Below are 22,790 nucleotides of genomic sequence, written 5' to 3'. Positions count from 1 at the left end.
ACATGTGAGAGATCTTGCAGATATCACGCAATCTGGTACGCGGCCAGACCCCCGGGGATACCGCCACAGGTCTGTACACATACCGGCAGTTATGAGAAAAACGATTAGCCACAACAGTGCACTTATCATTTTTTAATAACATCTGAATAGTAGGGTGATGGCGAAATCGTTAGATGTTTGCAGCTAATGTTGAGAAGAGTGGTTTTTCTGTACCTTATCTGCTTTCATACATACTGAGGGTGAAAGTACAGGTAAAATAGCGCCAGTTATATAACGCACTTGGCACTTACCACCTCAATGTTTCTGGGTGATGCAGAGAGTATGAAGAGATGATGGCAGTCAGGAAGGCTAATTCCTTATTGGAAATCTGCTGGGATGTAGTCCGGAAGCCGATGGTCTAAATGCCAACCGCCGGCTTCCAGACACTCGGCGTGGTACTAATGACAGGCGTCGAAAACTCGACGCCTGTCATTAACCAGACGCCAGAAGACCGACGCCCGGCATACCGAACGAAGGTAAGCCGGCGCCGGCAGCCGCTGGGGGAGAGAGTTAAGTTTAGGGCTCCCGGGGGGACTTAGGGTTAGGCACCCCCCGGGAGGGTTAGGCTAGGGGAAGGGGGGGTTAGGGTTAGGCTAGGGGAAGGGGGAGGTTAGGGTTATGCACCCCACCGGGGGACTTAGGTTTAGGCAGCGGGGAAGGGAGGGTTAGATTTAGGCACTTAGAGGGGGGATTAGGGTTAGGTACTTGGGGGGGAGGTTAGGGTTAGGCACCCCTAAGGGAGGGTTAGGGTACGGAATTAGGTTAGCGATACTTACCTTAGGACGATCAGGATTTTCACCCTTGCGTCCGGCGGTAATACTTACCACACCCAATCTGCTTTGTGTCAGGGATGTAAGGAGACCGGGAAAAAAGGGGACATTTTCAGATATTTTTAAGGTCCATTCATACTGCATTTTAAATTGTGTTTTGCATGATGTATTCTTATTTCTTAAATGATGAAAAAAACCTGAAAACTAAACACACTGCAGACATTAATAAATAAAAAGCTCAAAATAAGAGCATGGCACATGAGAACAAAAAATGATCTTGGTGGGCTTATTATTATAGAAGGAGGTGAACCAAGGCGAGGGGGTCGGGGCTCTAATGGCATATAAATATAGTATGATTTAGTGGCACTTGCATGAGATGGTTCTGCCACATTAGCAGCATATAAAGGTGCACGAGGGGTCTCATGGCATATGAGGGGCTTTAATGTCATATAAAAGGTCATGAGGGGGCTCTGGCATATATATAGGGTCATGAGGGATCTTATGGCATATGAGGGGGGCAAGAATGCGCCTAGAGGCATATAAAGGGGGTTTGGTCATGTCCAAGGCCACAAAATGATACAATGTACAAGGATTCCATAATACATGATTTATGTATTGGATATGTCAGTCCCTTATGAACATTGCGTCTCAGCTTTTTAGCTAAGTTCATGAGTAGTTCTGTCCTATGAGGGTGTGGTCCTTCCATAATAGACAGACTACAGCCAGAAAGGTGGCAGCAAGAAAGCCTGGGACAGTATCCTCGTACTAGCGAACTGGAGATGCTTGAAATTTACTAGGGCTATGTCAACCATAATGATTGTGTATAGCAGTGAGCATTACCCCCCTTAACCTTTGATGTCCTTCTTCCAGGGAAGGGTAAAAGATTTTGGTCTCTGGGTGAAGCTTTGTCAAATCCCAGGGAAAAGGGACCTCTCCCAAGCCCTGCTGCAAAGGGATATCTGAAGACCCTTGTCCCCTAACGGACATTTTGATTCTGGAGTTAGGGGACAAAAAAGGAAATTCCTCTTTTGAGTAGGGCCTGAAACCGTATTGTCTATGCACAATTTAACAGAATTCTAACGTCCAGCACGAACAGCATGTAATGATTGCCTTATGTCGCGGTGGTGGAGGCTGCGATTCGTATTCATGGATGTCATGGCCAGGAGATGTGGTTCACTAGTAGTAGCTGTAACTACAGATAAGCTGTTTTATTTTTGGCTAGGATCTTCCTGCCAAGTTCGGATCTCCGAACAAGGCAAAACGTCATCTTTCACGGCATAAGTGTCCATAAAAGAGGACGTTTTGCCTCGTTTGAAGTCCAAACTAGGCCGTAAGATTCGAGCCAAAACCAAACCGCTTATCTCTAGCTGTAGCATTTAAAGTAATGCAGGTAGGAAGGTGTTAATATTGAGTAACATTTTAGAGTGTGGAGTTAGCCTTTTCACGCTATTTTCATGTATACTGTGTCTTCATACATTGCATGAGTGAGGTATTAATGGGAAGTTAGGAAGCTAACTTACCAGCATTGCCAACTCCTGGCTTAAAATGCATAGATCTCACATTACGGGTGGCCTGTGTACACTCTGTGTCCTCCAAATATTTTGTGCGATGGGTCCAGTTAGATGACATGACTGCACACATGGAACACTGGTATATATTTACAGCTCTCAGATTAGCACAGGACAGGCCAGACCCCTGGACAAAAACAATAAATATTATTAAATGCATTAATTTGTTTAAACTTTTTATGTTCTGGTCCTTCTACCCCATGTGTAAAATAAAATCTGAACAATTATTAAAGGGTCATAGAGAGATGTGCTGGGCTCTGGTACTCTCGGTGGCGTGTCTTAATGTAAGGATGCGTGACCAATCAGTTTTATTAAATAATAAAAATACAGCATGCTTCAAAGGGGGGCAGCGTGTTCCCCTCAGCCGGGGCAAATCCAGAGGGGGAGGCACAACAGTGTGATTGCACCCCCACCCCCCTTCCTCCTCACAGCCAGAGGAGACTGCTGATCAACGGCAGACCAGGGCCCCCACCAAGACCCTCCACCAAGCCCAGGCCAGGATAATTAGTACCCAACCCCCAACCCCCTTTTGGCAGCAATGTGTTCATTCCACCTTTATAAAATATCATGTTTACACAGTATAAACATGCCTGTAACATGTGAAGAGGGCAAAATGTGTACTCAAGCACGCGACTATGACTTACGGGAAACACAAACAGCTTGGGGAAATTTTGAATGCTTTTCCATTCTCTCCTAAGGTACTTGAGAGGCCCAAGAAAGACGACTGGCTTCAGTTCCTGGTAGCTGAAGTTACTGGTGCGAAGAGGCATGACAAAGTCCCTCAGGCCAATGTATCCAAAGATGCTGACCACAATGTGATTTTGGAATTCCATTTGTACTGCAGTTTGTGGAGTCTGGTGGATAGAGTAACACTTTAAGTCTGTCAGCTTTGGCAATGGGCTTCATTCAGAGATGGACGCTGTAGCAAAGCCACTGCATCTTAGTACACAACGTCTGTGCTGCCAGGGTCATAGAGAACCAGCCCAGGCCCAGGGGAAGGGGGTCTTGGCATAATCGTGGGAGGCATGGCCACACTCCCTTAGAAGAAAAAACCCTAGGCGCTGTGTGATAGAGAGGGGGGCGCTATAAGCCCCTCAGCCCGGTGCAAATCCAAGGAGGGTGCGATCATTGTGATCGCTCCCCCCCACAGGCACACTAGACTGCTGTGGTGGGCTGCAAACAGGTAAGGGGGGGTCAGCATCGGACCCGGGCCCCTCCAACAAGGCTGAGCCTGGGTAATTAGTACCCACTCCCCCACTCGGCACCCCTGTGTGCTGCAATATGCAGAGTCGCAGGAGGCGTCTTAAGTAATAGTAAGTAATCCATCAGGTTTGTGTACAACTCTGAATCAGGCCCAATATACTGATATAAAAGCTGGAGGTGCCAACAGCAATGCAACATATTACAACACTTCACATGAAATTAGCATGTAATGACATTAACACATAGCTACTGTTGCTCTATTGACAGGGCTTGTTTAGAGGTATTATATGTTGCATTCAAATGATACATTGTTATGAACATTGATTGCCTTTACACATCCTAATGCAAACAACATAAACCATTAATGAATGTATTTAAGAGAATGGCCTTAGGATACAGATCAATCAGCTACTGCTTTGATCGTTATTTTACTATTACATTCTCTATGATGTTTGGCTATATACTTACAAATGTTTCTGAAATGGTTTAGAATTGTGCAATACCCTGGACATATTAAATTATATGTGTAGCATCGACAAACAATATATTTTTTAATTCACATTAATTTAAAATTGCAAGGCATTTACCAGATATGCGGAGCTAGAAAATCTACAGACAAAGATATTTACATGTCCCACTGCAGCCACTGAGAGGTGTATTACTAAAGGTTGATTTTAAGTGATTTAAAATCAATGAAAATCAATCAATCAATCAATCAATCAATCAATCAATATTGTGTTTGTGGGGCTAAATCACACATTTATTAACAGACACTTTTTGATTTGGTTTCTTAAGTACTAGTAAATGTGTGATTTAGCCCCAGAAGCACAAGATTGATATTGATCGATTTTCACATCTTTTATATCGATCAAAATCGACCTTTAGTAAATCTACCCCTGAATATGCACAATGATCCTGGCACGACAATGCAACCAATCACTAAAGCATACTTTTAAAGAACAGTCTGACCCTTTAAGTTGGTGATGGCAATGCTTAAACACTACACATTTCCAACTATGCTCAATGGTGCCTTTGATGACAGCTGGAAGTGTAGGGGTAATATTCCTGCTGTCATAAGAATGAGATTCAGCTTTAAAAATGTTCCTTGTAGCGTTTTAAGAGCATAATTGATTTTTTTAAGAGAGGGGTGCCGCTTGTCCCTTTCACTTCTGTATGTCACCACAGTAGCAATTAAGCTCTTATGAATACAGCACTTTTCTAGCTGAAAAGTGCAGCGTTCAGGCAATCCCAATTGATGCCTCTAAATGCTGTCCCTGCAACTGAAAAAAAACAGCAGAAATCCATCAGATGATAATTTGAGAACGGCTCATTTACACACATGGAAACATGACGGAACAATTTCAGTAGTTATAATTTTTAATAGAATATTGTGTGACTTATTCATGAGATGGCAATCCAAGATGGATGGACGCAGGTATATAGGAGCCTTGACATTGGCCCGGCGCTTATTCATATATTTGCAAATGTATGTAACCAATACCTCTGAATTTCTATTATTATGTAGGATTCAAGTATTTTTGTTGATATTGCTGCAGTGTGCTGGAGGGAATTCCCCTTTTTTCTGTAGTTCAGTGTAAACCCCGCCCTTTACAAGCACCTGTGCAATGTCATTAAGCTGATGTGAGTGACCACCATACTTTTTGTTTGCAATCCAAGATGCTCTACCAACCAATATACTGTATAATTCACCAACCAATGTATTATTGTATAACTCAGTAATACCCTTCCATTTAGAAACATACATTTTCAGTTAGTCTTGCTTCCTCCGCTTCATTAATTGGGGTTGATGTATCAAACAAACAGAAGAGTGGATAAGTCGACCAGTGGGGAAGCAATGAATCAGCTTTGAGGGAGCATTTGTCAAGTACATTCTATAAAATAAGTAGAAGCTGATTGGTTGCTATACCACTTCTCCGATACATTTCCCCCATTGTTTTAGTCTACTGTACATTGCATGTGTAACCATTCCTTCTTTCACTCAGCTGGACCTTTTCCTTTACTGTAGCCTAGTCTAGTTTTAAGATGTGCCAATGGGCAGCATTCTCTAAGATACAAAGAAAATGTTGCTACATAATTTCAAGATGATAACAACATATCTCTTTAAAGGCAGGCTGCCAAGGGGTGCCCTGGCGAGTCAAACGGTCTAATGAGGAACAAAGGGACTGGTGAGTCATGCAACCTTTCACCCCTTAGCTACAAATCCAACAATTGTAGCACTGTCTGGGGGTATATAAATCAGGACTATATTGTTTACTGCCTATAATAATGTGATGCAGACAGACAATAACAGCTCTGTTGGTGCATTTCACAGTGCATGTTCTCATGTACATTATGTCTAATTGATTTAGTTGCCCTGAAGGTCTTGTTTCATAGGTTCTTCTATGGTGCTCGTACTGTTTTACTGTTAGATTTTATGGGGCATAAACACCTCCCTCCTCTGATCCATTAAGTGTACCTCTGTAACAACATTCCTTAGTGAGAACTCTTATGTTACTCACCATATGTTCATAGAGCGTGTTCTTTCTAATGGGGCTTTGTTGATTTCAGCTTCTAGCACCACCAGACACAAAGAAATTAGATGATAGGACAGATTTGCTAAGTGCCCGATACTTTCTTTGTCAGGACTCAAGCACTTGTTGACATGGAGTACAAAAGCTCCTCTGATGGGGAATTGTGTAAACATAAGCAATGTGGAGCTTTGGTGGTTGGTATTGTTTTTATTTGATGCGCACGAAACCAAAGCCACAACAAAGTAAGTAGTCCCAGGCATGTTTAATAACTTATAGGCTATAGTCTAAAGCTACCGATCATATATTAGCCTTAATCAGTCATGCAAATGAGTCTGTTTACAGTAAGTACATTAGTTCTCTTTGCCCAATGTTACTACATGTACATTTAAGAATACAAAAATTGACTTCAAAGTATTAGGGGCATATTTATGAATTGTAGGGTTGTAAACCCAATAATTAAAATGTCATATTGTCACTTATTGTGGCAATATGAAATGAAGTACTGAGTGAATGTTTTACAAAACAGGGGCTGTCCCCTGCGGGTGTAAAATAAGGGTAGTGATCGCTAATGCAATCAGATCCCTTCTTCTTTGAGATCCCATGATGCAATTGTGCATGTGTGGTCTGAAGGTGCGCGGACGGCCATTGCTGGGGGGGGGGGTGTGAACCCATGGGTCCCTTTCCTAGTAATTTCTGTGAAGCGTAACCTATAGGCTACAATACTAACACATTTTCAGATGCTTCGTATTCTTGGTAAATTCCGCAATAAAGCAGCCCCCCATAGAAACCTAGGGGGGCTGGTATTTAAAATGGGATACTGCAGATATCTCTGATATCTGCTCCAGTCCCCCATATACACATTCGGGGAAAACTTAATAATTGCAATTATGCCCAGAAACCCCCTGCAAATATTAATAAATAGGCCTCTTAGTGCGGTGTATTGGTAAATGCCAAAACTGCAATATATATTTGTCATGTTACCAAATCAGATGTATGAGGTAATATGAGGACATCTAGACTTTATAATGGAGGTAGCATGAAACAGTTAAACTTCCTGGATTTTAGCTCATCAGCAAAGCAGTAAAGGTGTCTTATTTACAACATCATTTAACCATGAATACAAATAACACATATTAAAAGATCTTCTTCGATTGAACCCGTTTCATTATCGTTGACTAATGAATCCCTATCAAGCCTTTAATCTCATTGGCCCGAAGTCCAACCATCCGTCTCCTGAATGAGACAGACTGCTCACTAAAATGAAGCTTATCTTAAAAGAGACAAATGGATTGATTATTAGCCAGAGTCTCTTGGAGAAAAGGTATAATTCCACAATTAATATGAGTGATGAGAATTAAGCCTCATTGATAATTAACTGGGTTTTAAGGCTGTTTGTTCTACTTGCTTAGCATAATGTTTATATTCCAAAAGCAGATATTTCATCCTAAGTATTGCACAGGCAGCCAGGCAGTGAGTGTGAATCTCTTGTAAGGTGCTTAGTGGGAATCATGCTGCTGTGTGCAGCGGGAATCATGCAGCTGTGTGCGGTGGGTAATATACTGCTGTGTGTGGTGGGAATCATGCTGCTGTATGTGGTGGGAATCATGCTGCTGTGTGTGCTGGGAATCATGCTGCTATGTGCGGTGGGAATAATGCTGCTGTGTGTGCTGGGAATCATGCTGCTTTGTGCGGTGGGAATCATGCTGCTATGTGCGGTGGGAATCATGTGGGAATTATGCTGCTTTGTGCAGTGGGAATCATGCAGCTGTGTACGGTGGGAATCATGCAGCTGTGTGTGGTGGGAATCATGCTGCTGTGTACGGTGGGAAACATGCAGCTGTGTGTGGTGGGAATCATGCTGCTGTGTAAGATGGGAATCATGCAGCTGTGTGTGGTGGGACTCATGTAACTATCTGCACTGGGAATCATGTAGCTCGGTGTGGAAAGTCTGTTCACACATAGATGAACAATAAAAGGGTATTACTGTTACTTATGTGTAATTACTTCAAGGCATAGGCTGCCACTTTTCAGCTTAGTAAAAAGCCTATACTTTTCCACCAACAGTTCCTCCACTTTATAATGCCAGCCTTAAACACAGGCCAAGGAAATGGCCACATGCAATGGTATTCATAAATGCTTCTGAGAAAACACATGGATTGCTCACATGATTTGTTTATCTGTCATATATCTCAAATAAACTATCTCTGGTCATCATGCATTATGAAAGCACTCTATGATGCAATGCATAACAATCTTTGATAGATGCTTTGTTTATAATGCTCAATAACATAGTCAGAGGCTTAAACGTATTCATTGCCCAATGGGTGTTGATCACATACCAAACTTTTGGGCCCCCATAGAAGGAATGGTAACTTTTGCAATGATTAACAGGTCACGTGGCTCCTCCTCCACTAAAGATTCTTCCAGTGCTCTCATGGCCTGCCAGTTTATGGGTGATTTGTGTCTAGAGTGAATATGCCCCCTTCATTATGGTCTCTTGCTTCTCTACACTATCTCTTTCAATGACTTTCTTCTCAATCACCTCTGTGGAACCAGCTTTTTCTCCCTTCTAGGACCACTTTCAGCAGAGTTTGAGTGCTGATTGTATTACAATCCCAGATGACCCCATTCATGCCCAACTTTTCACTGTGCTCACTATTTAATGGCCTTCAGACCTCTACCTTTAGGCATGTGATCAACAGAGGCTTGTCCCATTTCTCAAACGGCCTGAGTAACAGTACCTGACACATGGTGGATTTTGCCTGAGCCACATGGGGTCCTGCAAGTTCATGACATTCCCAGCAATGGACCTGCAATAAGTTCCATCATTGCTGATCACTCCCACCAGTCCACCATTGGTTGCATAGGAAGGTGGCTTTTCACTAGCTTCATAGCCATAGGATTGTCAAAATCCAGAAGGACATCTCCACACTCTGCTTTGTAGAATATTCTAAGCATCTCTTTCCTCCGTCACTGCCATTACAGACACAAAAGTAGTCTCCTCTAAATTGCTCCGCTCTCGCTGCTCTATAGGTCTAGACCCTGGAGGTTTCTGGGAAATTTGTGGTGGGGTGGTCTCTCATTGCCCGTGCTGCTTATCAATGTTTGGTGGTGTTCACCACCCTTTCCTTTCCACTTTACCATCCTTCTGCTACCGCTAGTTTGAAGCCACCAGCCCCAATGGTATGAAAGGAAGAAGATTGGTCCAGTGGTGGTAAAACTTGCCACAAAGACTTCTAGAAATGGGCAATGTTAAGCAATAAGCAGAAAGGGAAGATACATAATGGTGTAATTCTTTCCTAAGAATGAAAGGGACCTTTGCATGTTGGTTAAGAGGATCTTGTTAATATTTTGTATTAGAAAAACCAGACACACATTCCCCCAGCACTCTGCAATGGACCAGCAAAAGAGACATGCATCCCACATAATAATAAACTGCAGATGACTCAGTTACTATTATTATGTAGGATGCATGTCTTGTTTGTTGGTCCATTGCAGAGTGCTGGGGGAATGTGTGTCTGGTTTTTCTTGTCTAGAATAACCCCTCCCTTACATGCATCTGTGATGCGTCAATCAATTGATTATGAACAACTTCCATTTTGTGCATCACTAGTAATATGCTGTACTGCAAAAATAAATAGTAAAGGATTGTCACCGAAAATGTTTATGAAGTATGATGAGTGGCTCAGTCAAGAGGCAGATCTTTGGCATAGAAGGTGACCTGGGGCTATGTTGTGAGACAAACCCCGTACTTGCCACTTGTCCATCCATTGCAAAGTTAGCCAACTACATAATGCATACATATCCCAGCAGTGTTGGCAGGTGTTAAGCTATGTTAATTGATGCTGCAAGTGGGCAGCATAATTTGTGTGACATGTGCCAATGCCCTTTATATAAACAATATCTGTCGTCCCTCTTAAAATATCATCTCCTGGTTGATACGGCCCTGGTGTAATCTCACACAGTGATCATATGCCTTCTCTTTGTCATATAGTTTAAGATACTGTTAGTTTACTATGCAGTACACATCCAATTTAAGAGAGGGTATGAGAATGGCCACCATCAGGGGAGTACAATGCCAGCGGGCCCCCTTTCTCATTGGGAACAGCCATAAGATTGTCATCATTGATAATTTAGACCAGGAATTACGTTTGATTCACAGTCAGCCAGGGAATCAAAAGCTGTTTGCAGCCAGCCAGGGATCATCTTCTCTCGATGATCAGGTCCCGATTAGCTCTACTTCCTTCTACATGTTCTGCAATCCGCATGTACCCTGCCCCCAGCTCTCCTACTCTTCTCCCATACCTGCTTTGGCTAGGCAAATTACTTGCTGTTTGAACCACACTGATAAGGCAAAGGGAGTAGGTGCGTTTTCACAGACAGAGGTGAACAGATGTGTGCCTTTGCCAAGTCTGCCATTCCCTTAGCAATCTGTACTGCTGCCCCATTCCAATCTGCACCACTATTATTTCCTGTGCCTTTGCCCCCTCCCCACCTGTACCACTGCCTCACTCACGATGTGTATCTGCACCCATCACTACTTATGCCACTGCCTTCCTCCCCACCTGTGCCTCTGCTCCCTCAGCATCTATACCATTGCATCCCTCACCACCTATGCCTATGTCCCTTCCCCACCTGTGCCACTGCATCCCTGCAAAACTGTGCCTCCACACCCCTCATTATCTGTGCCTCTAATCTAAACCATCTGAACTATAACCCGCTTCACCATCTGAGCCTCTGTCCCTTTTCATCCATCTGTGCTTTGCCTCCCTTTACTAACTGTACCACCCTCCAACATTATTATTATTACATTTTATTTATAGGGCGCCACAAGTGGTCCGCAGTGCCGTACATACAGTAAAGGGTACACAGAACATTACATTAAAATACAGTAACCAAAATATAAACAGAATACAAAGTAACAATTAGCAACACAATTCTCCATACACAATACAGCTGGGAAGGTGAAGGCTGTCATAGAAGTGCCAGAGAAGAAGGTTGTGAGACAGTGGGCAGGAGGACCCTGCTCCTAGGAGCTTACAATCTAGGGCTACTGATGGCTACTAATCTTATGTGCCTTGAAATGACGATTGTAAAAAGAACCCCATAATTGAACCCAAGGCAAGCTAGGACAATTTCCTTTAATTCTGTAAATTACTATGGTTCTTTTTTCACTTCATAGGGTTACCGCCAGCGATAACACTACAATCACTGAAGACTGCTTTTGAAGGCAGAAGCCTACTGGCCTACAGTACCTGAAAATCAATTCAACAGTTTTGTAATTTTTTTTAAAATCTTTTAAAGTATTTTTTATACTCATATTTATCATCTACTTTTAAAAGTTTTGTTTGTTTCTAGTGTGTGTTTGTGTGTTTAATGCCGACACAGATGACAGAGAGAAGTTAAAACTGGAAATGAGCAGTTTGGTGTTCCTGAAAACAGTGCACACCCAAATTTTGGGGTGCTGAGTAGAATCGAGGCATACTGTAGCTTGGATTTCTTTTGGGGTACTGAGTAGAACCAAGTCCCGGGTCGGGTCTACTGTAAGGACTTAAAAACTTAGGCCCTCATTCAGAGCCACTCGCTATTTGCGGTCGTTCGTCCTAAAACAAGGGGTGGCTATTCAAATGAACCGTTCGCTGTTTGCGGTCTGTTCACGCCTCTATGTCTGAACGAGCGAACAAAACTTGCATTTGTTTTTTGAAAAAATACGCCCCCTGGCCACTCGCATCCTACGTTATGTCCGCTATTTATTAGATTAAACGAGTACATCGACCAGGGTATGAACTGCTCGCTTTTCTTGGGGCTGGTGTTTGCTACCACAATTTTGCGAGCAGTTCTGGCTCTAAAATAACCCAGTGACGTGGTCAATGACGCTGCTGTTTTAAATAGGCACACCCATAAAATGCCCGTTTTGACCTTTAAGCACGCCTGCGATCGGATCTCCACTCCCCGTTTTCAAGCACCTTCCCCTGTTACCACCCACATACGCCTCTTTCTGTCACTCAAATTATCAGGCATTCGCTATTTTGCGAGCACATGAATTTCGGCCGCACTGAGTTGTTCGCGCATGCGTATAACGATCCGTACGCATGCGCAGTTGGGCAAACATCGCTCGGAGCGAACGAGCAGCGACTTGCGTCCGGCTCTGAATCAGGGCCTTAATCTCGGGTTTTGGATTGCATGTAAACAGGTCCAAATTATATAATTTTAGCTCTTTTTATCAATTTTAAAGAAATCCAAGTCCGCATCCGAAACAAAGCACTTTGACGGTGGTTTTGCCAAAACCAAAACACAGGGGTTAGCGCACATATCTAGTTAACACTGAAAACGGTACTAAATCAGACAGACTTTATTACTAATCCGAGCTAGATGCAATTGCTGAAGCAGAAGATTCTCTATGTTAGAACCTGCAGAATGATAAAGAATTATAAGGATAGACCTTTGAACCTGGCTATGTGAATGTTGTTGACTGTACTAAGGACAGTTTAAGTGTTCCTTTCAAAACCATCCTGATCTTTACCATGCCATGACTTTGGTGAGCATGAAAAGGCCAAGAAACAGCAAAAGACACAGAACAGTGCAAGTTTGCCAATGGTAAGTAAGATTTATCTAACATTAAAAAGGACATTTTTTCATAGGTTAGTAAGAAAAAGAAGAATTCAATGAAATTCAATTATCCAAACAGAACTATCACATTGATTATATTAAATGTTATGTTGGGGTATTGCTTATTTATAATACATGATACCATTATCTTGTCATATCTACTTTCAATTCTGGACACATTTTGATATAGCAGAATTATGTTAGTACATTTTATTTCTATAAAGCTGTGAATAAATAAATATTTTCAAGAGTGAACAACCCTGGACCATGATGTGAACGATGGGTATACGTGCTATTTCCTTGATTTTAATTTGTCAAAAAAGTTCCTGTATGAAGTATCAAAATACTATATTACATAAATATGTGAGTATGCCTATCTATATGTTGGTACACAGTTTATATGACAACTTACATCTTACATCAAAAAGTTTTGTGAATAAAGTAAGGACTAACCAAGGTAGCCTGCTTCAATGGAACTGCTTTGCACAAATGGAACATCCCGGTAGAGTCCAGAGTACGGTAACTACTGTCCATCAGTTCACTAGTGGATGGTCTACAACAAAATGGCAGACAAGACATTTTATTTCTAGAAATGCGATCCTCAGTCTGTTCTACAGTTCCCACCTGTGGCCCATGAGACATTTCATCAAATGAATAGAAATAGATGGAAACTGAAATGCATTTTTACAATGATGGATTATTTGTTCATGACACAGCTGCTCCTATCTGCCCTGGCCCAAATATAATGTGACCTATGAGCAGTACATCCCTTCTTGTAATATTGATTAACCAATGATTTTATATTTTTAGCCTGAGCTCCAGAATTCTAACAGAACCTCTCGCAATTGAAGGTGACAAGTTGTTTACACTTTATTCTTTGCATTAACAATTAATTATTTGGAAATTAATGGCATATTAGGAGTTACATTTAAGAAAACTGGCGAACTGAAAAATATTACTGTAACCTATAGCAGCATATCCGATTATAACTCACATTTAATTAAGTCAGTTTAGAAACTAAAATGTCTGATATATTTCTATGAGTTATTATAGTACTCTATACTGTGTGTGACAGATATGGAGGCGCTCTGGAATACTGGCTGCATGGAGCTGGCTCCCGGGAATTCGGTGACGGTAAGGAGTAAAAGAGGAAAGTGGAACAATTAGGTGATAATGCATCTTTATGGAAACCTTAAACACAAATGTTTTATTCAGTGCTGGCTGAAACCCTTCATGTACAGTATGTATCCTGGATTTAGTTGGAGAGCCAGCCAATGTATCCTGGATTTAGTTGCAGAGAAAACTCTAGGCATAGGCATTCTAAGCAAATGCCTAGGGCAAATGGAATGCTGAACCGCGGCCATTCCTCCCATGGGCCTTTGCGAAGCAGAGCCGTGAGTGGTCTCATGGCTCCGTCTCCATATTAATCGGCGCTGGCCGCTGTCCACCACCCAGCCATCGGACCAGGTATTTGCAGCATTATCTGCATCAAGAAGTAAGTTTAACTAGCTCAGGCAGGCAGGCTAGGAGACAGACGGGGCGGGCTGTCACTGGGCACTGTGGGCAGAGAGGGGGGTGCTGAGTCTGACTCGGAGGAGCTGGGGCTGTGTCAAATGCAGAAGAATGGCGGCACTCCGTGGACTTCATGGAAGTAACCACAGCACAAGGCTTACTGTTGGCAAAATTAAGCCTTGTACTGTGGTAATTTCAAATGAAGTCCACAGATTGCTGCCATTCTTCTGCGTTTGTGCAAAGGGATCTCTGGATGTGCACCCTGGCCATTTATATTTTTTGGCGTCTGCCACTGCCCGTATATAAATATATAATATGTGTATATATTTATATATCTCAATCTATATATATGTGTATGTGTGTGTCAGGAACCACATTTATTTAGATCCAATGAATCCCTCAAACATTACTCAGTATCCCTCAGGATGGCACTACCCATGAATCCAATGACGGATTCCCATGTCTACTAAACAGTGGTCCATCAAAGTGCCTCGACAGTCTCCAGCTGGGCAGTAACTTCCTCTCTCTGTTCCACATCAACCGTGGTCACATCTATTGATGGTTTTCATTTTCAAACAAATTCAACACCATCTGGGTGGTAGTTGACCAGTTCACCAAAATGGCTCACTTCTAACCATCAGCTCCCACATTGGCTCAATTATTCATACAAGAAATCTTCAGACTCCATGGACTACCTCTGGAAATAATCTCTGACTTGGGAGTGCAGTTAGTCGCCAAGTTTTGGCATTCCTTGTGCTCTTCACTTCAAGACAAGCTCAATTTCTGCCCATTCCTTCAGTATTTTAAGTCCAGTCCCATTCCAACCTGCTGTTCAATAAAGACAATATTCCTGTTCTCGCCACGATTGTTCCAACCCAAACCAACCCTCAGGCGTGACAATACACATATGCATTGAGACCAGAAAATATATCATACACACATAGGCATTTTGCCCAGAACATACATGATACAAATAGGCATTGTGATCAGAACATACATGATACACACAGGCATTCTGCCCAGAACTTACATTATAAATAAGACCTAACAGGTCTGCATAATCCACATTTGCATAAACAAGCTTGACCATACTCATCATTACCTATTTTTGTGATGTGGTCAGTGAAGCATAGTTTATGATGGCATACTGGGCTGCTGTTTACAACCACAAGGCAATTTAACACCCTAGGTCAGCTGGACATGTCTCAGGTGTAGCCTGTGTTAATCAGCCACATTAGGGACCTCATTCAGACCCGCTTGCAAGCACTGAGCACTCGCAAGCGGGTCGATGTTTAGGCCCTGCGCACGCGCAGTGCCCGCACAAGCCCTGGAGCGAGAGAGAAATTCTCTCGCTCCGGAGCTCAGTACAAAAGGGGCGGCTGTCGATGTTGTTCGACAGCTCGATCCATTTTGTAGGCGTGGCGGGGGGGTGGTTTCACAAACGGAGGCATTCCTTAAGGAATGCCTGCCTTTTTGTGGGCGGCCGCACTAACATCAGCAGTGATGTCAGTGGGGAGCTTCCTGCTCGATCAGAGCAGGAAGCTTACTGGGGCTTGCGGTTGCTGAGACCCAACCTTAGGGTCTCGTCACAAACCCTGATGGTCGCGATGGTCGTGACCATTGACCATCGTGACCATCAACCTGGTTGGTCGCTAACCCACAGCTTAGCTAGCGACCAGGAGGCCGTACTTCAAAAGCCAAGCGGCAGCCCTCATTCAGAGCGACCGCTCGCATTTTGCGAGCGCCTCTGAATGAGGGCCTATGTCTTACTAGTCTGACCTAAGAGTGCTGTGCTGGAAATTTGAGCTGTGCATCCCATGGACGAAGTATCCTATGCACGAATGATCCAAAATTGACAGTTAAAAAACAGTTGAACAAACATTGAACAACATCAAAAAGCAGGTAATTTCTAAATGAAAACTATATTTATTTTGTATTCTAAGAATTTCCTCTTTATATTCTAAATCGTCATGTACCAAATATTATTCATTCTTATTTCACTCCATGGCATCTTCTCTAGGGCTATTACATCCTTCACTCTCCCTGCAGCTCACTCCTATGTACACATTGCAGCCTCAATAATCTACTCCCCTCTTGTGAACACACATGAGCTATTTACTTATATTCATAAATTGCCAATAACATCCACAACCTGTCGCCATAAAAAACTTTCATACAAAACCCACAACTATATTTATATCTCTCTCCTTCTACTTCTATTAGCTGGTGACATATCACCAAATCCAGGCCCTACCCACATGCCCTACTCACAACTAAATATAAATCCAGCAAACCACAGACACATCACATGCCTCCCATCACCCTCCAAAACACTAAAATGTACCTTATGGAATGCACGCTCTGTCTGCAACAAACTAACATCCACCCATGACCTCTTTATTTCAAATAATCTCAATCTTCTGGCAATAACAGAAACATGGCTCACACAAACAGACACTTCCTCCCCTCTCACACGGTGGCCTACACTTCACACACACCTTCAGGCCTGGTAATAGTAAAGGAGGTGGAGTAGGATTACTACTGTCCCAATCTTTTACATACACAGTTATTCCACAGGTACCATCCCTTACATTTACATCATTTGAAGTACATTCTATTATGACTTTCACCCCTTTCTCTCTGCGCATTGCTGTTATCTATCGCCCACCTGGTCCACCCAATCATTTTCTGGTACATTTTTCTGCCTGGCTCCCTCACTTCATATCTTGTGACATCTCCACCATCATCATGGGTGATTTCCACAATCCCCTCATGCCTCCAAACGTCTCTCCTTAACATCCTCTCTTGGCCTCTCCCAATGGACTAACTCCTTTACTCATCAAGATGGCCACTGCCTTGATCTTGTATATACCAGACTATGCTCAGTTTCTGATTTCACTAATTCTCCTTTCCCTCTCTCAGATCATAACCTTATCACCTGCACACTCTCCTCCATTACGTCAATCTCAATGCCAATCAAATCAACCAAACCTCCTCAAACCCACAGAGATATTAATGCTATTAATTCTGAACAACTATCGACCTCTCTGCAGCAATCACTCTTACCTATTTCTAATTTCACTTCTCCTGAGACAGCTGTGTCACACCTGAACCAGACCCTAGAACTAGCCCTTGTTGAAGTAGCTCCAGTTACCCATCACATTCCGCGTAGACTTAGACGTCAACCGTGGCATTCCAAATTCACAAGACACGTACAAAAACTTTCATGTAAAGTAGAACGTCAGTGGCGAAAGTCTCATATTCCAAGTGACTTCCTCACATATAAGACTATCTAGCACTCTTACCGTAATGCACTGGATAATGCCAAACAAACATATTTCCAAACTGTCATCTCTGCCCAAGTGACTTTTTAATACATTTAAATCACTTCTTACCCCTCTGTCACCCAACCCACCTGCTACTATCAGTTCATGAGATCTTGCTTCCTATTTCAAGAACAAGGTTGATAATATCTGAAATGAAATGGTATGCACTTCCTCAGCCAGGGACTTGTTCAATTCCCTACCTGAACCCAGTGGCACATTCTCATCATTTGACCCCACTAATGAAGATTAACTATTTACACTCTTCTCATCCTCCTACTCTACTACTCTCCTCTTGATCCTATACCCTCACAAATCAGTAAAGCTCTGTGCTCATCCCACACTTGACTAAAATCTGTAATATCTCTTTCTCTACTGGTATCTTTCCATCACTGTTCAAGCATGCAGTGATCACTCCCATTTTGAAAAAAACAAACAAAATTCTGACCCTAAAGGTGCCCACACACATAGCGATTTTTCATCCAATTAGGGCAATTTCGACGAATTGCGACGACAAATCGTTTAAAATAAGTCCAAATCATGAGTTTTTACTCACGAGCATGATGCCGATGCGCATGCCCGCTCGTCGTACCTCGCATCCTCTGATCTGCCGTGCTGTAGGGCAGATTAGCCAACATGGAAAACGATGGCAGCTGATCGTGAGGTTTTTTTTACTAACGTCGAATCGTATGATTCATCGCACAACGCGGAATTTGACTGACAGGAGCCTGGACACGCCCCTCCGCCATCTTGTGCAGCATCGTGTATGAGAGAGAAGGAAGCACAGTCGGGAGCCTGCACACTGAAGTTTATTTTGTTGAAGTTTACTGAGTATTTGTACTTTATAAATGCAACCACACTGACCACCAATGTGTGCCCCCCACTACCCACCAATGTGTGCCCCTCAGGTGACCCAGCCACCGCCCGCTGTAATGAGGTGGGCGGTGGCTGGGTCATGCATTAAGCTGCCACTATCCACCAATGTGTTCCCCCCCAGGTAATAAATGCATGACCCAGCCACCGCCCCCCGTAATGAGGCGGGCGGTAGCTGGGTCATGCATTAAGCTTCCACTACCCACCAATGTGTGCCCCCCTAGGTAATAAATGCATGACCCAGCCACCGCCCACCGTATTGAGGCGGGCGGTGGCTGGGTCATGCATTAAGCTCTCACTACCCACCAATGTGTGCCCCCCACCTAACCAACTGACCACCAATGTCATGGGCCCACCTAATAATTAATAAGAAAACAATTAAACTTTTTGAAAAGTTAATAAACACATATATTTAAACAAGATAAACAAATACATTACAGGAAGATTCTTCATATTGAAATAACAAAAAATATTTGTCAAAACATGTAAAAAAATAAATACAATACAGATAAAATAAAAATACATTTAAAGAAATAAAACTTAAAAATACAAACAAAACAAAATCCGTCTTTACTGTCACCAAAAAAACACCATACATTACATTTAAAAACACACATTATTCCTGTAAGGGGTCTTCAACCTTCGGCCCTCCAGCTGTTGTGGAACTACACATCCCAGCATGCCCTGCCAAGGTTTGGAAATATCAGCATGCTATAACTGTGGCAGGGCATCCTGGGATCTGTAGTTCCACAACAGCTAGAGGGCCAAAGGTTGAAGACCATTGCTGTAAAAGAAAGAAAAACATTAAAATACCTAAAAATAAACACATGACATTCCTGTAAAAGAAAACACGATTACAATACCATACCAAACCTTTAAAAACCTGTAAAAAAAAAAAAAATGTAAACATTCAAAAATGTAACCATAACAACATAAAATATAACAAAACTATATACACCAAAATTTATATGTCTTCTTTTTCCTTATTCATAGATATGTCCATGGATAGTGAACGTGAGTTCGTTAGCGTATTCATTAGGGGTGAGCGGGTTCGGATTTCTGAAATCCGAACCCCCCCGAGCACCCCCGATCCGAGGCAGATCCGAGTCAGGCTCGACTTTTCCCGCCTGACTCGGATCTGAAATCGAGGCAAAACGTCATCATCCCGCCTTCCGGGTCTCGCGGGTGTTGGATCCTATATAAGGTACCCGCGTCGGCGCCATTTTCTCACTCGGCTGTGGACAGTGAAGAGGGAGGGTGGGAGTTAGGGCTGGCTGGGCTATGTAGTGTAGTGTAGTGTAGTGCAGAGTAGTGTTGTGCTGTGCTGTGCTGCTGTTGTCCACTACTTCAAAGTCCATAGGGGCTGGCTGTGTTGTGCTGTGCTGCTGTTGTTAATAGGGGCTGTGTCCACTACTTCAAAGTCCATAGGGGCTGGCTGGACTGTGTTGTGCAGTCAGTTCTCCATAGGGGCTGTGTCCACTCCAAAGTCCTGTGCAGTGTCCCAGTCCTAAAGGGGTGCTGTATTGTTGTCCAGGGGGTGCTCTGTCCATCAGGGGTGCTCCCCCCAAGTGCTAAAAAAATAATATTTTTTCTGTGTTTGTGAATTGTGTGCGCAGTAGCCGCACGTGCATCAACAAAGTAGTGCCAAGCGTGCGCCTGTGTCATAAGTAAAGGCCCGGCTGGCTTGACCGTTAAAGGGTGCTGTAACCCCCAAAGTACACTCCAGTCCAAACCCCAAAAAAAAATATTTTCTGTGTTTGTGAATTGTGTGCGCAGTAGCCGCACGTGCATCAACAAAGTAGTGCCAAGCGTGCGCCTGTGTCATAAGTAAAGGGCCGGCGGGCTTGACCGTTAAAGGGTGCTGTAACCCCCAAAGTACACTCCAGTCCAAACCAAAAAAAAAATATTTTCTGTGTTTGTGAATTGTGTGCGTAGTAGCCGCACGTGCATCAACAAAGTAGTGCCAAGCGTGCGCCTGTGTCATAAGTAAAGGGCCGGCTGGCTTGACCGTTAAAGGGTGCTGTAACCCCCAAAGTACACTCCAGTCCAAACCAAAAAAAAAATATTTTCTGTGTTTGTGAATTGTGTGCGCAGTAGCCGCACGTGCATCAACAAAGTAGTGCCAAGCGTGCGCCTGTGTCATAAGTAAAGGGCCGGCTGGCTTGACCGTTAAAGGGTGCTGTAACCCCCAAAGTACACTCCAAACCAAATAACAAAATATTTTCTGTGTTTGTGAATTGTGTGCACTGTGGCTGCACGTGCATCAACAAAGGAGCAGCGCCAAGCGTGCGCCTATGTCCCATAAGTAAAGAGCCGGCTGGCTCATTTCTTAAAGGGTGGTGTAACCCACAAAGTGCACTACTCTCCAGCAAAAATAAAAAAATATTTTCTGTGTTTGTGTGCGCCTTAGCCGCACGTATATATCAATATAACATAACTGGAGGACCAAACTTTCTCCAATAAAAATAAAATAGGGAAAGATCAAGAACCACTTCCTCCTAGTGCTGTTGCTGCTGCTGGGAGTTGTTCATCATCCCAGAGAGGAAGTAGGAACACCACTACTTTTACTAAACAATTGACCCTCCAACAGTCCCTAGCGATGAGGATGAAGTACGACAGCAGTCATCCTGAAGCAAAACGTATAACTGAGGCCTTGACTGCTATGTTGGTGTTAGACGTGCATCCGGTATCCGCCATTAGTGCAGTGGGATTTAGACAATTGATGGAGGTAGTGTGTTCCCGGTTCCAAATCCCGTCTAGATTCCACCTGCATCCTCAAAGCAGCAGCGACAAGCGTGCGTCTGTCTGTTAAAGGGTGGTGTAACCCTCAAAGTGCGCTCCACAAACAATAAAAATATTCTTCTTCTTTTTTTCTGCCCTTGTGAAATGTGTGGGCTGTAGCCGCACCTGCATCCTTAAAGCAGCAGCGACAAGCGTGCGTCTGCTGTTAAAGGGTGGTGACACCCTCAAAGTGTGCTCCACAAACAATAAAAAAATTCTTTTTTTTCTGTCTTTGTGAATTGTGTGGGCTGTAGCCGCACTTGCATCCTCAAAGCAGCAGCGACAAGCGTGCGTCTGTCTGTTAAAGAGTGGTGTAACCCTCAAAGTGCGCTCCACAAACAATAAAAATATTCTTCTTTTTTTTTCTGTCTTTGTGAAATGTGTGGGCTGTAGCCGCACCTGCATCCTTAAAGCAGCAGCGACAAGCGTGCGTCTGTCTGTTAAAGGGTGGTGACACCCTCAAAGTGTGCTCCACAAACAATAAAAAAATATTCTTTTTTTTCCTGTCTTTGTGAATTGTGTGGGCTGTTGCCGCACTTGCATCCTCAAAGCAGCAGTGACAAGCGTGCGTCTGTCTGTTAAAGGGTGGTGACACCCTCAAAGTGTGCTCCACAAACAATAAAAATATTCTTCTTTTTTTTCTGTCTTTGTGAAATGTGTGGGCTGTATGCCGCACCTGCAACCTTAAAGCAGCAGTGACAAGCGTGCGTCTGTCTGTTAAAGGGTGGTGACACCCTCAAAGTGTGCTCCACAAACAATAAAAATATTCTTCTTTTTTTTTCTATCTTTGTGAAATGTGTGCGATGTAGCCTGTGTCATAAGTCAAGGGCCGGTTTGGACATCTGGTCCGGACTGAAGGACGTGCCAACAATTTCTGACAAGTCTACTGTCACTGCATATGATACTGTCCTCAAAGCAGCAGCGACAAGCATGCGTCTGTCTGTTAAAGGGTGGTGTAACCATCAAAGTGCGCTCCACAAACAATAAAAATATTCTTCTTTTTTTCTGTCTTTGTGAAATGTGTGGGCTGTAGCTGCACCTGCATCCTTAAAGCAGCAGCGACAAGCGTGCATCTGTCTGTTAAAGGGTGGTGACACCCTCAAAGTGTGCTCCACAAACAATAAAAATATTCTTTTTTTTTCTGTCTTTGTGAAATGTGTGGGATGTAGCCGCACCTGCATCCTTAAAGCAGCAGCGACAAGCGTGCATCTGTCTGTTAAAGGGTGGTGACACCCTCAAAGTGTGCTCCACAAACAATAAAAATATTCTTCTTTTTTTTGCTGTCTTTGTGAAATGTGTGGGCTGTAGCCGCACCTGCATCCTTAAAGCAGCAGCGACAAGCATGCGTCTGTCTGTTAAAGGGTGGTGACACCCTCAAAGTGTGCTCTACAATCAATACAAATATTCTTCTTTTTTTTTCTGTCTTTGTGAATTGTGTGGGCTGTAGCCGCACTTGCATCCTCAAAGCAGCAGCGACAAGCGTGCGTCTGTCTGTTAAAGGGTGGTGACACCCTCAAAGTGTGCTCCACAAACAATAAAAATATTCTTCTTTTTTTTCTGTCTTTGTGAAATGTGTGGGCT

General features: G+C 43.2%; 1 protein-coding gene across 1 annotated transcript in view; it reads right to left on the bottom strand.

The window, feature by feature from the left end:
• The window catches only part of KCNU1 (potassium calcium-activated channel subfamily U member 1), a 260,592-nt gene that overhangs the window by 30,216 nt on the left and 207,586 nt on the right, over window positions 1-22,790 (bottom strand). Inside the window, exons 20-22 of the mRNA XM_088453055.1 lie at window positions 13,174-13,273; window positions 3,022-3,231; window positions 2,330-2,504 (exon numbers count right to left, since the gene is read on the bottom strand). Coding sequence (XP_088309181.1) covers window positions 2,330-2,504; window positions 3,022-3,231; window positions 13,174-13,273 — 485 coding nt within the window. The remainder of the gene's footprint in view (window positions 1-2,329; window positions 2,505-3,021; window positions 3,232-13,173; window positions 13,274-22,790) is intronic.

Source organism: Taudactylus pleione, unplaced genomic scaffold, assembly GCF_031769625.1.
Source record: "Taudactylus pleione unplaced genomic scaffold, aTauple2 ptg000567l, whole genome shotgun sequence".
Taxonomy (NCBI): domain Eukaryota; kingdom Metazoa; phylum Chordata; class Amphibia; order Anura; family Myobatrachidae; genus Taudactylus; species Taudactylus pleione.
This window is presented reverse-complemented; position numbering and strand designations above follow the sequence as displayed.